The sequence below is a fragment of the Jaculus jaculus genome, chromosome 17 (assembly GCF_020740685.1).
Source record: "Jaculus jaculus isolate mJacJac1 chromosome 17, mJacJac1.mat.Y.cur, whole genome shotgun sequence".
Lineage (NCBI taxonomy): Eukaryota > Metazoa > Chordata > Mammalia > Rodentia > Dipodidae > Jaculus > Jaculus jaculus.
Window position 1 is genome coordinate 14,613,086 of NC_059118.1, and position 14,116 is coordinate 14,627,201.

The window sequence follows — 14,116 nt, forward strand, 5'->3', positions numbered from 1 at the left end:
ACCATCCTGGTCTGGCTACGTCAGTGTGCTTTTGAGAAGCCCATTACTTTGACCACCTCCCCTGCCCCGCCTTTACCATGGAGACTTCTTCCCTGAAAAGGGGGTCTTAAGTAGAGTTTTAGAGTGCAAAGGCTGCCCTTGGGAAACATTATGAGGAGCACAGTCACGGCATGATCAAAGCTCCCCAAAGGCTAGAGACACTATCCCCACCTGTCTGTGGACCAGCAGACCCCACATCACTTGGGAGTCTCTTAGAAATTCAGAATGTCAGGCCGGTCAGGTGGGCTGTCAAAATGTGCATAGAGATCTGTGCAAAGCTTGAGGACTATGATAAGAGGTCACTCCTACTCCTTCCCTCCAATAGGCAAACACGTACACACACACACACACACACACACACACACACCACTTCATACAGTTAAAAGAAAGGCTCAGAAAGTAATACAGTCAAAGACACAAAGTTGATTGAGTTGCTTGTTTTCTATCCCTTCCACGCTATGGGGCGTCTCCCGGCTTTATTAAAAGATCTCTGGGGCTGGGAAGATGGATCAGTGCTTAAAAGTACTTGCTAATAACAAAGTCTGCCAGCCTGGGTTCAACTCTGTGATACCCACACAAAACCAAATGCACAAAGTAGTGCAGGCATCTGGAATTCATTTGCAGTGATGAGAAGCCATGGTGTATCCACACTTCCTACCTTCTCTCTCCTCCAAAACAAATACATTAGCAAAGAATGGCATCCATTGAACTGGCCGCATCAGCACATGCTTGTGATCCCAGCACTCGGGAGGCTGAGGCAGGAGAGTCACAGGTTCCATGCCAGCCTGGGCTACATAGCCTAACTCTGTCTCAAGGAAGGAAGGAAAGGAAAGGAAGAAGGGAGAGGAAAGAAAGTTTTAAAGTGACACACAAAAAGAAATTGGTTCAAAGAATTTAGCAAGCTACAAACCTCCAACAAGCTTTGAACGTCTGTTACCAGTTCCTCTGATCAGCAGTAGCTTTCTTCACAATATGCCCTGAGAAGCTGAAGGGATTAATTATGCAGCATTTTGCTTCAAAATATTTCCCTTGGATTGATTTTTAATCCCTGCCCATGCGGTTTGAGAGATAATATGGAAAAATTCCTCTCCAGTATCTTTAAAAAAAAAAACACAACTTTCATATGTACAACTTCCATATATACCATATACTTTCCATAGACCATAGTCCCTTCCCACCACCTACCCTGCTTCTTCTCCCCAAGCCCCCTTCCACTGATTTCCTTCTTCTTTCCAGCTAGTCTCTCCTCTATTTTGATTTCAACATTTTTCCTCCTGTTATGCAGGTCTGGCATAGGTAGCTTTAGCCTCTGTGAGTCCATGACTACCCAGGTCATTTTGTGTCTGGAAGACGGTATTTATAAGCATGCCTGCCCTGCCTTGAGCTCTTATATTCTTCCTGCCATTTCTGTAATGATCCCAAGCCTTGGAGGATGTGAGCGTGATAGAGATGTCTCACTTAGTACTGAACATGCCATTGTCACTTCTTAGCACGTTGGTGAGTTTGGAGTTACCCCAGTAATCACTGCCATCTGAAAAGAGAAGCCCTTCTAACCAAAAGTTACAACAGCATTAAGATATGGGCAAAGCCGGGAGTGGTGGCGCACATCTTTAATCCCAGCAGAATTCCAGGTCAGCCTGAGCTAAACTGAGACCCTACCTCAAAAAAAAAAAAAAAACATATGGGCAAAGGTCTGGAGAGATGGCTTAGCAGTTAAGGTGCTAGCCTGCAAAGCCAAAGAACCTAGGTTCAATTCCACAGGACCCACATAAACCATATGCACAAGGTGGCACACGTGTCTGAAGTTTCTTTGCAGTGGCTGGATGCCCTGGCATGCCCATTCTCTCTCTATCTGCCTCTCTCTCTGCTTCTTTCTCTGTCTCTCAACTTAATAAATAAAAAATATTTGGGGCTGGAGAGATTGCTTAGTGGTTAAGCATTTGCCTGTGAAGTCTAAGGACCTCGGTTTGAGGCTCGATTCCCCAGGACCCACGTTAGCCAGATGCACAAGGGGGCACATGCATCTGGAGTTTCTTTGCAGTGTCTGGAGGCCCTGGTGTGCCCATTCTCTCCCTCTCTCTCTCTCTATCTCTCTCCCTCCCTCTTTCTCAGTGTCTGTCTGTTGCTCTCAAATAAATAAACAAAAATATTTTTAAAAGATATGGGCATAGGGCTGGAGAGATGGCTTAGTGGTTAAGCGCTTGCCTGTGAAGCCTAAAGACCCCAGTTCAAGGCTCAATTCTCCAGGACCCACATTAGCCAGATGCACAAAGAGGACACTTTAGTGGGCATACTAGTGGGCATCTATTTAGCCAGATAACACTACTAGCTTCTACTATTGGATGTATGGCCTCCCAGCCACAGGCTACTGATTAGGTTTTAAGAGAAGACATGAATACCCTCCCATGGTGCAAGTGTTGTTGTTTCTTTTATTATTATTTATTATTTATTGATGAGAGACAGAGAAAGAGGCAGTTAGAGAGAGAGAGAACGGGCATGTCAGGGCCTCTAGCCACTGCAAATAAACCCCAGACACATGTGCCACCTCATGCATCTGACTAAATTGGTACTGGGGAATTGAACCTGGGTCCTTTAGGCTTCACAGACAAGCACCTTAACTATTAAGCCGTCTCTCTAGCTGAACTATTGGCTTCTTGATCAGGACAAAGAGGCTTGGATTTTTCTAAAGCAAGGGTATGGGTCACAATCAGTGATGTATTACACGCTTTATTATGTCCTGAAAACATGAAGAATACAAGCAGATGTTCTCTTTTCTAGTCTGTTATTATGACAGATTTCCTAACGAATACCTGGGCAGCCACCGTTAGAAGAGGCTGAGTATTAACTTCTCGACTGGACAGCAGTCTGCTTTCTGTCTCACGAACTGTCTTGGGCACATCTGAATGTTTCCAGTTGCTGTTTTCGATGCTCTTCCTGGATACATCATAGACAGAGTCAGGGAAAGTTGTTGGGTTTTACCGTGGCTTAACTCCTAGAAACTTTCCCCGTAACAAAGCAAAAGGAGAAGCAATACCCAGCTATCCATTTCAGCTCAAAATGTCAAATAATGACATTAATGTCCGCCTTCAATAATTGCATTTCGGTTTGACTGTATGTGATCATAGCTTTCCTGGAAGAGGAACAGAGTTCAGAACACAAGCCCTACAAATTCCTAGAAATTTTCTTTCAAAAGAACTGGGTTAATCCTATCCACTTGAGGGTATTACAAAACCCGGTATTAGCTCACTGCACTTAAGTGAAGAAATTTTACTTGAAAAAAAGAAAATGGTAAGCTCGGATTTATTTTGCCTTTAGCATACAATAATATTTGCTCTCAGATGTTAAATTGGAGAGACAGAGAGAAAAGGGGAGAGGAAGGAGGGGGAGAGAAGAGAGGGAAGGGAGGGGAGGGGAGGGGAGGGGAGGGGAGGAAAGGAAGAGGCAGGGAAGGGAGAGAGGTGACAGTGAAGAAAGGAGAGGGAAGGGAAGGGAGGGAGGGAAGGAAGGAAGGAAGTGGGTGAAGTAAGAAAGTTGAAGGTTGGAAAATGTTAAATGATTGAAATTCCTAGATAAAATGACTGGGAAGAAGCAGTCCAAATGTGAGTAATCAAAATCAATACAAAATAACTAAGTATTTTAAATTAAAAATACAATATATCAGACTAGATTAGTTTGTTTTGAGATAGGGCCTTGCTGTTTAGGAGTTTAAGGGCCAACCTTCAACTTACCAGGTGACTCAGGCCAGCCTCAAACTCCCTGTGATCCTCAGGCCTCAGCCTCCCAAACGCTGGGATTGCAGATGAGCAACATCACGCCTAGCTCAGAGTAGATTTTTAATTTTGTTTTATTACTTATTTATGTGCACATGTGTATGCATGTATATGTGTGTTCATGCGTTTGAATGCAGGCACACACATGCCACTGTATGTGTGCAGAGGTAAGAGGCAACACTCAGGCCTCTCCTTAGCACCTCATTTGAAGCATGGTTCTCCACATCACTCTGCTATTGTTCTTTTTTTTTTTTTTTGCTGTATTCACAGAGATCTTCCAGAAAATTCTACAGTCTTCACCTCTCATCTCACCATCAAAAGTTCTGGGACTCAGGCGCCTGCCATGGCTTCCAGCTTTTGACTTGGGGTCTAAAGATCAAACTCAAGTGGTCAAGCTTGAGCAGCGAACTCCTTGTCCACTGAGCCACATCCCCAGCTTCCTCAGAATATATTTTTATGGGCATGCACTATTAATTAATATCTAAACTATAATGGACATAGGAAGTTGTAAAGTAAAGTGTGCTTTAAGTTACCACAGGAATTTTTTTTTAAAAAAAAAGAAAAATCAGGAAGAAACTTTCAGATATATGAACAAATGGGGGAAATTTTGTGCAAATATTAAGCAAAAGAAAAAATAGACAGCTATGTTAATATAAGGAAAATGGACAATAAGAGCAAAAATATATTTTACTAGAGACCAAAATCATCATTCTGTGGGCACCTTCACTTCAGAAGTTACAAGTTCTAAATTTGTTACGGTGTGATGTAGTCTCAAGATGACAGAAACTTGAGAAATTGACCACCTCATTAGGAAAATGAGCATCCATTCATAGTGAGATACCTCTTAGATGAAAAGGTTCATTGCAGATGTACATGACTTACTGATATATCCTAATCTGATTGACTTTTAAGAGACACTCCATCGGGGCTGGAGAGATTGCTTAGTGGTTAAAGTACTGTCCTGCAATGCCTAAGGATCCAGGTTCTATTTGCCAGTACCCATGTAAGCCAGATGCACAAGGTAGTGCATGCATCTGGAGTTCCTTTGCAGTGGGTAGAGGCCCTGGCACACCCGTCCTCTCTTTCTTTCTCTCTCTCTCTCTCCCTCCCTCTCATAAATAAATAAATAAATAAATAATATTAAAAACTTATAAAAATAAACTTAAAAAAGACTCCATCTAACACAGTCTTTTTAAAAACTCATGGAAAAAATTGTAAAAAGCACTCACCTAGCAGGCCACAAAATCAGCTTCATAAATTTCAAAGAACAAATACTATGAGGAACACATCATTCTGCCTATAATGAATATAAGATAGAAATCAATCTTCAGCCCGTTAGCAAATGAAGGCATTCTTCCTAAATGTTCACGCGTCCAAATGCTGCTCTCACTCCAAAGCCTGAGACCCTCCTCCAGGAAGGTGGCAGTGGACATGGCAGAGACTCACAATTCATCAAAGTGGAAAATCAGAGAGGCAGAGTGCTCAGCCATAGAGGAGACTTACAACATGCCCACCAAGGCTCAGGCAGTGTTGTGGAAGAAGGGGAAGAAAAATTGCAGGAAGGAGTATCCTGAGGCATTATTTCCCCACACAGAGACTGACTGGCACACTCATGACCCCACAGTGAACATTGGCAGCCTTGCTGAGAAGGGCCCTCAGTGGACTGGGGGCAGGGAGAAGGGAATATGACCAATATATAATATATGCATACAGTGAAGACTTCAACCAATGAATGCTAATATGTCAAAAGGAACTCATAATTAGAGTTGGAAGGTATGCAAAGCAAATAATTAAGACACTCTATCATAATGAGTAGAGCAGCATTAAAATTGGGGCTAATGTATTTAGCCTTAAATTTATTTTATTAAAAAATAATAAAGTCTAAAAAAAAAAAAAGGACTGATCTAAGAGCCGAGAGTGTAGCGAAGCAGGAAGCGGGCCACCCAGCATGGACGAAGCCTACGTCCAGTGCCCAGCACCGCAGAAACAGGACGTGCTGGCACATGCCCATTATCTCAGCACTCAGGAGGTGGAGGCAGGAGGATCAAAAAGTCTGTCACTCTCAAATAAATAAATAAAAATAAACCAAAAACTTTTTAAAAAAGAATATCATAACCAAATTCATGCAAGCTTTTCTAACTGGGTCAATACCAAAAAGGTATGAATGACAATGGCCCAACTCCAGAAGGAATAGAAATAGAAAATTTGATGTGTTTCTAATCCTTATAGAAACTGAATCAATATTTAAATTTTTGCATAGTTAAAAATGTCAGGCCTGGACAACTTTATAGGTAAATTCTACCAAACACTTAAGGAACAACAACAAAAAAAATTTTCCAGATTACATAAGCTCTTTCCGAGAAGCGAAGCACAGCAAGGAGGAATGGCAGCCGCGTTCTCTAACTTGGTTTATGAGGTTATTACAGCACTTCAAAACCAAACAAGGTCGGAGAGGGGAAAATCACTGGCTGGTCTCTCTCTTGAATATAGATGCAGAAATATGAAGTAAAATTCATGTGAGCTGAATCCAATGATGTATTTGTAAAGGTTATTGCATAATAATCACATTGGACTTATCCCAAGAACTCATATTTTGGCCAATATCAGATAATTCAGTCATTTAATTTACTCTATGACCATGTTAAAAAAAAAAAAAAAAAAGAATACAAGGGCTGGAGAGATGGCTTAGCGGTTAAGCCATTTGCTTGCAAAGCTAAAAGATCCTGATTTGACTCTCCAGGACCCACATAAGCCAGATGCACAAGGGGACACATGCATCTGGAGTTGTTTGCAGTGGCTGGAGGCCCTATTGTGTCCATTCTCTCCCCCCTCCCTTGCCTGTTTTTCTCTCTCAAATAAATAAAGCATATTTAAAAAAAAAAAAAAAAGAATGTAAGTAGTCATCTCAGGAAATATTGTTGTCATGGGCCTCATAGGTCTGCAAAGTAAAAGCGAAATAGAAGATGGAAAAATAAAAGAAGAAAGTCTTTTGGAGGACGTGGCAATAGTTAAGACTTATTTTGCTTCTGTAAACAACAAAAATACGTACATATTGGACAGATTCTTTGCATATCTGTCATGGAATAAGCAACCAACTTATTTTCCACAAAAGAAGTTAAAATGCCAGAAATAGAAGTTACACTGTAGTAAGATAACCCCTTTACTTATCTCCTTTTTGCTTAAATCAATCTTAGACGTGGCTTGGAGGAATTGGTTTCGAAACTCCTGCTGCTACTGGGGAGACCCAGGTCTCTGCAAAATACTGATAATAAGTGACTGTGGACTGACTGGTCATTACTATATGAGACATCTCTGCCGTGCCCTTCAAGGCTTAGGGACCATTAAGGAAGAGAGGGTAGAAAGAATGTAAGAGTCAGAAGACACGGAGAAGTGCTTTGGAATGCTGTCTTCCAAACATGAAGTGACTGTTGTATTCATGACCCCTCAGCATCTGCCATTACCTGCACAAGACGGATCATGGAGGAGGGGGAAGAAATCAAAACAGAAGAATGACTAGCTGGAAAGAGAGGGTTCAAGGGGAGGGAGGAGATGGTAAAAAGAAGGCAATGGGAGCGGGTGAAAAATCCTCCTGTTTCTCCTGTTTCCATTCTTCTTACAACCACATGCGTAGCCAAAAACTGAAGCTTGCTTCAAATCATTTTCAGTATAGTTCACAACAAAAGCTACTCATGTTGATCCAGAAGCCCAGGTGGGTATTGAATAGCAGTCTAAAACTGTGTGAAATTACAAAATTGTAAAATCAGCCCAAACATTGAGTATGCATACATCTTAAGGCATTTCTTTTAATAACCACAATCTAGAATTTTCTAACTCCTTTTGGAATGTTTCCACCCAATATTTAATATTCTTCTGGGAAAAAAAAATCCCATTTTAGAATTATAGAATTAAGTGTTTACCAGGATTTCAGAGAGTGATACAATACCAGAAAACTGCCCTTGGTCTGCACCCCTTTTAGAGTGGTAAACACCAAGTTAAATGACCAAATACTGAGTCAGACAAAGTCTGTGGACTTGAACGTTGTCTTCCACCTACTGACAATCTAGAGTAACACCGGTGACTGTATATGGGCATCCTTGGGGTGATAGAATGGTAACCCTAAATTTTGGAATTGTAAATGGGGTAAGAATTTTCAGGGACTCTTGTTCCTAATATGACTTCTGCATCACTGTTGCTTGAGTCTATTTGGACAACAGTAGAGAGTGTGCCCAGACTAATAGCTTCCCATGGTGGGTTTCCCCTTGTACTGATATTTTCTTGATGCTCTGAAGGGAAGTACAAGGTACAGATGAAAAATCCATGGGTTATTATAAAATGTCAGGTCATCTTAATGTTGATTAATTTAAACACCACAACTGTACCTTGTGACTTGGGAATACTTCCCATATTTTCAACGTAAGGAAGATGCATCTGGTGAGAGTCACATGGATATGGCATTGTCGAATGAGACCAGGCTAGTCCAGCTCACTAAGCCTCAGTAAAGAGCCCCAGCCGTTGTACATGTGGACAGTGAGAAATAGCTATCATGAAGTGACATTGCTTTATTATCCAAGGCCTTCTTCAAGGGGACTGTATCAGCTACTGTCTCATTGCTGTGACAAAATACCCCATCAGAAACAGCTTATGAGAAGAACGGGTTTGTTCTGGTTTGCAGTTCCATAGAGAAGAGACCATTACAGAGAAATCATGACAGGAGCAGAAAGCCAATGTCACCGTCACTGCATAAGGAGGGAGGAAATAGAAAGTAAGCAGGAAGGGGCTGTAACACCTCAAGGCCAGCCCACAGTGGCATACTTCCTCCAGCAAGGCTCTATCTCCTAAAGGTTCCAGAACCTTCCCAAACAGCACCCCCAGCTGTGGATTAAGTATTCAAAAACATGAACCTGTGGGAGACATTTTACACTCAAACTGCCACAAGGACTACTTAAATGCAGGGAAGAAAAAAAAAAAAAAAAGTATTCTACATTCCAAGAATAAGCTCAAAGGAAAACCAGGTAATAGCCCCAAGGCACCAGGAGTAAGCAATCAGGGAAATGTTTTGAAGTGTAAAACAAAAGCTTTAATCTTCAAAACAGAATATAGATTCCATTATCAAATAAGATTCCAGTTACTGAATATACAGCTCCTACTTTGAAAAGACAGTTTAAAAGCAACTAAATTTCAACCACAGCTGTCCACGACTATTCCATTAACAAGTGATTCCACACAGCTCAGCGAGGATGAACAGTATGGCCCTGATTCTGAGAAAAACACTGCTGAACAAGACTAAGTTTTATTATTATGATTATTATTGAGTTTATTTCAGAGAAAGAATGGGCACACCAGGGCCTTCAGCCTCTGCAAATAAACTCCAGAGGCATGTGCCACCTTGTGCATCTGGCTTACATGGGTCCTGGGGAATCAAACCTGGGCCCTTCAGCTTCACAGGCAAACGCCTTAACCTCTGAGCCATCTCTCCAGCCCATGAACAAGACTAAGTGTTGAAGGCACAGTTGCCCGGCAATGACCAGGATGTGTTGCCGGGTGCTCGCAGGCTGTGGAGAGTGGGAACACAGGGTGCTCGGTAAAGAGGTAGGAAAGCGTCTCCTGGAAGTGGGTGGAAGACAGGGTGGCAAGGAGGCAAGCTGACACTCTGGTGCATAAGATAAACACTCAAGTGTGTCCGCACTTGGTGCCGGGCCTCCCAAAGCACCCTCTCTCTGTCTCTCTCTCTTGCCTCCCTCAGTGTTCACATATCCAGAAAACGGCACTGATGACTTCAGAGACCAAACAAAGACCACAAACCACCAGCTCTCTGCGGAAGTCACAGAAGACAGATCAAGAGGGAGTTCTCAGGTCAAACTGCTAGACATCACCCAAGTAGGTCATGAAATCTATGTAAGGGTCTGGCTCAGCATTGTCAGACAATAAAATAGAGCAGAATGTAGCACAATAACACACACTTAATAGAAATGTCACCACATATGAGAGGTAAAAATGATAAATATTGAACTGTTTACAGCTTGTTTCTGTTACATGTGCTACATGCAAGTTCACGCACACTCCATGATGTGTTATAGAATTATATTATGATAGTACTTATCCTATGCAGTTTGTGGTTATTATAGTTATATGTCTGTTCACATATATGTATATAAGTATAATCGATTAGAATAATGTGGCATAAGGCACTTGAGCCTTAAATAATAAGCTGCATCATAGGTAGAAAAGGATGCATACAGCAGTGCTTTTCACATTTTGTGTTCATATATAGCATAAATTTATTATATGATATACCAAATGAATTGTGCCATTACATATTGCATCACATTCAACTTGTATATCATAAAATAGAAAGAAATGTGTCTATCACACTAAAATTTTGGTCAGCAATAATGTCTACTATTTATGTAACACTGATAAGAACCCTTTACAGTCTAGTACACTGGAGACTATAATAAAATCCACCAAACAGGATTGTTGTAAGATTCAGATATGCAAATGCAAGTAATATAATGCCTGGAACCCAGTAAACTATCAAAATTGGTAACTTTCATTATCATTTTTGTAAGAGTTCAAAATCAGTAGATGGTGGTACCATGATATAAGTCAGATGCCAAAACCTTTTTTTTACCTCAATGTGAATGGTCTAACTGCCTGATGGATGCACCTACCGTGAGTTGATGTACTGAATACCAATGTCCTTTCCAGCCAACCGAGAAAAAGTCAGTTTTAGGGAGCAAGAGCTGTCTATTCCTATGGGCATGTCCCTTATTCTTCATAAAGAGTATTCCTGCTCCTGAGGCCAATTGTATGACTTTTTTATAATGAACTATATTAAAATTATTTACAATTTATTGTACATCACAGTATTTCTAACAATGAATTCTAAGTAATTTTTCTACTGGTTTGAAATAAAATAGAACTCAGAAATTATAAGTACACCCAAGGTTGAGAGAAAATCTTAATTGTGATCAGATATTTTTACACCTGACAACCATACAACAAAATTGTTGTTATGGTAACATCTCCATTCCTCTTTTTTTTTTTTTTTTTTGTTCTATTCTATCTCAGTTTCTTTCTCCAATTTGCCTTTCATTTTCTCTTCCAGGGATCTCTTTCCAAAGACCCATTACAGATGAACACCTATGTTGCCTTGTACAAATTTGTACCACAGGAGAATGAGGACTTGGAGATGAGGTAAACATGTTTGTTAAAGGAAAAAGGTGAATGAAAGACAATTTTACGGTGTTTATTCTATGTGGAAAAAAAAAGATAATGATCTCAGCAATTCCATAGTTGTGCATGACAGTGATCCTTCAGTGTTCACATCCATCCACTGATCTGCAGGGCTAACACATAATTTGCCTGCTGGGTCCTGTCCCCAGGGCTTCTGACTAGGTAGAACTGTGTGAGCTGCTGGCCTGAGGACCACACTTTGGGAAGCATTGCTGTAGTACATGGTACATAGGGCTACTAATGGGTAGTTCCCCAAAGATAATCCTTCGAGGCACTTGTCACCCATTTGAGCATAATAGAGCATCAAAATTAATATGTGGCTGGGGAGATGGCTCGGTATTTCAAAGTGCTTACTGCACAAGCCTAATAGCCAGAGAGTTTGGACCCCCCCATGAGTTTGGACCCCCCCCCCCGCCAGGAGTTCTAGCAAAGTGAGCACACGTACTGCACGTGTCTGTGAGCCCAACGTACCTGCAGCAATGGGCAGCAGAGTCTGGAGAACCCCAGAGCTCACGGGCCGGCTGGTCTGGTGTTCCCAGTGGGGAACAAGAAAGACCCTGTCCCAAACAAGGTGGGAAGGCAAGGGCGGACAACAGGGGTTGTCCTCTGTCCTCCACACGTGAGCCCTGGCATGTGCACACCCATGCACACACACACGCAGGATACAAGTGCATGCACACACAAATCTGTCTAATCCCTAAACTAGCATTACTGGAAAAATTGAGCTAAAACTGTCGGCGTGACCTGGACCATGGGCTTTGTGAAACTGAGGCCCTCTGGGGGGTTCAGTGAGTCTTGGGAGCCTGATAGACCCGAGCTTTGCTTTTGGGCACAGCTTGAGGTGACTCGGGGAGGGGTAAGCCGGGGCCAGTGTGTGAACGCATGGTTCTGAGCCCAGGCATCACACACTCTCTGAGAAACTGGGAACTGTTGCATTTTTCTTTTTATCATGGCGTGCACAAGGAAAAGGCCCTTGTCATCCCTTCATCCTGACCCTAGGTCATACAGGATCTCTGGAGAGAGCGCCTGTGTTCTCCCACCCTAAAGAAGGGCAAAACAGCCCACTTTCCTAGTGAAAGGAGCCCTTGGAGACTCGCTCTCCTCTCTTCTGAAGATAATGGCGAGAGGCAGACCCCCACGGAAAACCACTTTGTTGCCAGAGCATTGGGGAAGGTGCCTCCGTCGGAATGTGGCTTTCTGGATACGCGTAGGCAAGGTTTCCAGTCAGCAGTCACCTCAGCAGATGGCTCCAGAAGGCCTCGCCTCTCCACCACAGAGCTCACAGGCCTTCCACCTCCTCAGCCTCTGGCCTTTCCCATCATGCTCTTCACTCCAGAGACATTAGCTTTCTCCCCAAAGTCCAGGTGAAGATCAGAGCCACTGAAGGGCCACAGCCAGACCCTGCTTCCGGGGTTCTGAGCACCTTTGCAGTCATCCTCTACAGGTCAGCCACTCTGTGATGTGCACAGCACACCAGCAAAACCCCACCAACAGGTCCGCAGGTGGTACTTGGATCTGGCCATGACCCTGCCTCACACGGCAGCTCAGTTTCGCTTCGGTAATAGGTTATGGTCTGCCTCCAAATGATGCGCAGACATTTCCAGAGTGCAAGGCCTGCGTCCTTTCTCCCCGACTTTGTTCACACAGGGATGTGTGTTAGGCGAGGCTGTGAATCAGGAGGTCACTCATCAACATTTCTAGGCTCTTGCATCCTGGAACAGTAAACTGAACAAGGGCACATCAATAGCGGTAGAAGCGAAGACAGTTTGTTAAGAAAGAGAGCCCTTCTCAGGAAGGAATTAGACAGAAGAGAGCTCAGCAGTACCCAGGCGTGGCAGATGGAGATCGGTCTCTCATCATTTCTTTGAATAGCACACACGTTTTCTGCACAAGCTCTGTCTATTGCATGTTGGTATCGGTGGACAGTCTAGTCTTATTTCTTTTATACACTAATTTTTTAAATTTTTTTTTGGTTTTTATTTTTATTTATTTGAGAGTGACAGACAGAGAGAGAGGCAGAGAGAGAGAGAGAGAGAATGGGCGCGCCAGGGCCTCCAGCCACTGCAGACGAACTCCAGACACGTGCGCCCCCTTGTGCATCTGGCTAACGTGGGACCTGGGGAACCAAGCCTCGAACCGGGGTCCTTAGGCTTCACAGGCAAGCGCTTAACCGCTAAGCCATCTCTCCAGCCCTGATACACTAATTTTGACATCACTCTCCACCCTTCTCTCTTGACACTGTATTTCTGAGTTTCCTCCATTCATTGTTTGGCGAACTTGCCAGGGTTTGAACATTGCCTGATCAGCCCTCGGTATGCTGGCGGTAGTGGGCACATGGCATTTGTCAAGAGGACCTATTTGTTGCAGTCAGGCTCACATTGCTGGCAGAAATCACCTGACCAAGAGCAGCTTGTGGGAACAAAGGTTTATCTTGGCTTACGGACTCAAGGGGAAGCTCCATGATGGCAGGGGGAAACGATGGCATGAGCAGAGGGTGGACATCACCTCTTGGTCAACATCAGGTGGACAACAACAACAGGACAGTTTGCCAGACACTGGAAAGGGGAAACTGGCTATAATATTGTTGCAGTCAGGTTCACACTGCTGATAGGAAACACCCAACCAAGAACAGCTCATGGGAAAGAGGTTCATTTTGGCTTACAGGCTCGAGGGGAGGCTCCATGATGGCAGGAGAAAAAGATGGCCTGAGGAGAGGGTCATAAGGTGGACAACAGGAACAGGACAGTGTGCGAAACACTAGCAAGAGGACACTGGCTATAATACCCTTAAGCCCGCCCCCAACAATACACTTCCTCCAGGAGGCATTAGTTCCCAAATCTTCATCAGCTGGGAACATAGCATTCAGAACACCTAAGTTTATGGAGGACACCTGAATCAAACCATCACATTCCACCCTGGCCCCCATAAACTGATAACCATCCATGAAGTAGAATGCAGTGCATTCATCCAACTTTAAAAATCCCCATAGTTTTTAATCAGTCCTAATGATGTTCAAATATCCCCACAGTCTGAGATCTTTAATGATGTTCAAACATTCCCACAGTCTGAGA

At 43.0% G+C, this 14,116-nt stretch overlaps 1 protein-coding gene across 2 annotated transcripts in view; it reads left to right on the forward strand.

Moving 5' to 3' along the window:
* The window catches only part of Stac (SH3 and cysteine rich domain), a 153,606-nt gene that overhangs the window by 108,266 nt on the left and 31,224 nt on the right, over nt 1–14,116 (forward strand). For both annotated transcript variants that reach the window (XM_045136795.1, XM_045136796.1), the window contains 2 exons: nt 9,553–9,686; nt 10,918–11,006. In XM_045136795.1, the coding sequence (XP_044992730.1) occupies nt 9,553–9,686; nt 10,918–11,006 (223 nt within the window). The remainder of the gene's footprint in view (nt 1–9,552; nt 9,687–10,917; nt 11,007–14,116) is intronic.